We start from the raw sequence: 1,991 nt of genomic DNA on the forward strand, positions 1-1,991 counted from the left end.
CTTTTTTTTTTTTTTTTTTTTTTTTTTTTTTAATAATTTAGGAAATGCATAAAAATGTTGGACCTCAGTTTCGTGATGAACTTCAGCGTCATGATCTTCCTCTAATGATGGTAGGTCCATGGGCCATAGATGGCCACCTTCTTGCTTTTTTCAATGGACATATTTACCAAGCTGAATTAAATTGTGGCACAACAAATAAGATTTCTGCTGAAGATTCGCTCTAATGTGTGAACTGACGGCAGTTAAAAGATATTTATGCAAGACTAGAGAGGATTGAGCCCAAAACTAAAACTGCCAATGGACGCACTAGTAACTATCCTGCCCATGATATAGGATCTCTGAACCATAATCCCAAGAAAAGCAGTCCTAAGGCCAAGAATTCAACAAGGGATGCATCTCTTTTTGGAGGTTAGTGCATTCTTCTTTTGGCATTGTGTTCCTGTAAAAGTGGCCTGATACTACCCTAGGTTGTTGATTGTTGAGCTGCAATGTATTCCATGATGTGGTCTAACTAATTGAAGGGGTTATGGATCTAGCTACTCAAGCTGTCAAAAGTAAGGGGTAAAAGAATCGAGGAACCACCATTTCTAAGTTATGCATTCTGTTGTTCAACAGGAGATGGTGATATGATTGAAAAACCTGTTGACCCAATCAAAGTATACTCTGAAAAGGAACTCATAAAGGAATTTGAGAAGATTACCTCCACCCTTTCACCAGAGAAGGATTGGTCTATCCGTATTGCTGCCATGCAGAGAGTAGAAGGACTTGTAATTGGAGGTTGGTCAACTACTGCACTGCTCCTGACCCCCAATATAATCCAAGTTTGAAATAATGCTAATTGTTGAATCAATGTTTAAGACTTTAAGGGCCCGTTTACTAACTGGAAATTTTCTCCAATTTTCTGGAAATTTAGAAAACTGGAAAACAGAAAACAGAAAACATGTTTACTTAGCACAGTTTTCCATTTTGAAAACAGGAAATAATTTTCCAGTTTTCTAGAAAACTGAAACACTATAAAAAACTGTTTTCTAAATGGAAAACCGAATCAGCTATCATCTATTAGACTATATGTCACTATAACCACATTCTCACCATTATCTACTTACATATTTATTCATTACTATGATTACATTTATTATCATCTTCTTTTACTTATCATCATCTTCTATCTTTTCTACTTGCATTACTTATTTAAACATAACTTATTTGATTATGCTTAAAATTATACATCATTCATATTATCAAAATTAAAAATTGAAATCTATACCACGTTTTATATTTGGATTGAACTTGATTGATTATTGGTTTGGATATTTTTAATTATGTTATATCGGATACAAGTTTGGTCCAGATATCGAATTTCAAAATTTCACATATATTACTATATTAGAATTCAAAATAAAAATTATATATTATATACATGTCATTCAAATGAATATATCCAAACATATTTTAAATATTAGCTCAAAAAATATTAATATTATCTAAACTAAATTTTATGTGAACTTAATAAGTTATTGGTTCAAATATATTTTTATTTATGTTATATACAGATATAAATTTGGTTCGGATATCAAATGTAAATTTTTTACACATTGGACTTAAAAGTAAAAAATATATTTATCCTATTTAAACCAAATATATTTTAAAATATTTTAAATATAAGGTCTAAAAATCACTTGAAATTAAACTTATTGTTAATTATATAACGTTAATCTAAAAAAATAAATTTGAAAAAATAAGTGTTAGTAAACGAGTTTTCTAAACAGAAAACATAGAATGGAAAACAGAGAATGAAAACTGAAAAATTAGAAAACAGAAAACAGAAAACAATTTTCTGTTAATAAACAGGCCCTAACTTTTCTGTAATTGCTTTGGTGCAAAGGGGTTTGATACAGATCAGGCTTTTAAGATGTGTAGTCTGTATAGTTTTTCTGCAAATAGGTCTTTTGTGTGTGAGTAAACTAAAGTGTTGCCGTGATAGGCGGGGG

The 1,991-nt window shown here is 30.5% G+C and overlaps 1 protein-coding gene across 1 annotated transcript in view; it reads left to right on the forward strand.

Moving 5' to 3' along the window:
- Positions 1 to 1,991, forward strand: part of LOC116015841 (CLIP-associated protein-like) — an 11,402-nt gene that overhangs the window by 2,547 nt on the left and 6,864 nt on the right. Inside the window, exons 4-6 of the mRNA XM_031256007.1 lie at positions 42 to 110; positions 243 to 408; positions 616 to 777. Of these exons, the coding sequence (XP_031111867.1) occupies positions 42 to 110; positions 243 to 408; positions 616 to 777 (397 nt within the window). The remainder of the gene's footprint in view (positions 1 to 41; positions 111 to 242; positions 409 to 615; positions 778 to 1,991) is intronic.

The sequence above is a fragment of the Ipomoea triloba genome, chromosome 4 (assembly GCF_003576645.1).
Source record: "Ipomoea triloba cultivar NCNSP0323 chromosome 4, ASM357664v1".
Lineage (NCBI taxonomy): Eukaryota > Viridiplantae > Streptophyta > Magnoliopsida > Solanales > Convolvulaceae > Ipomoea > Ipomoea triloba.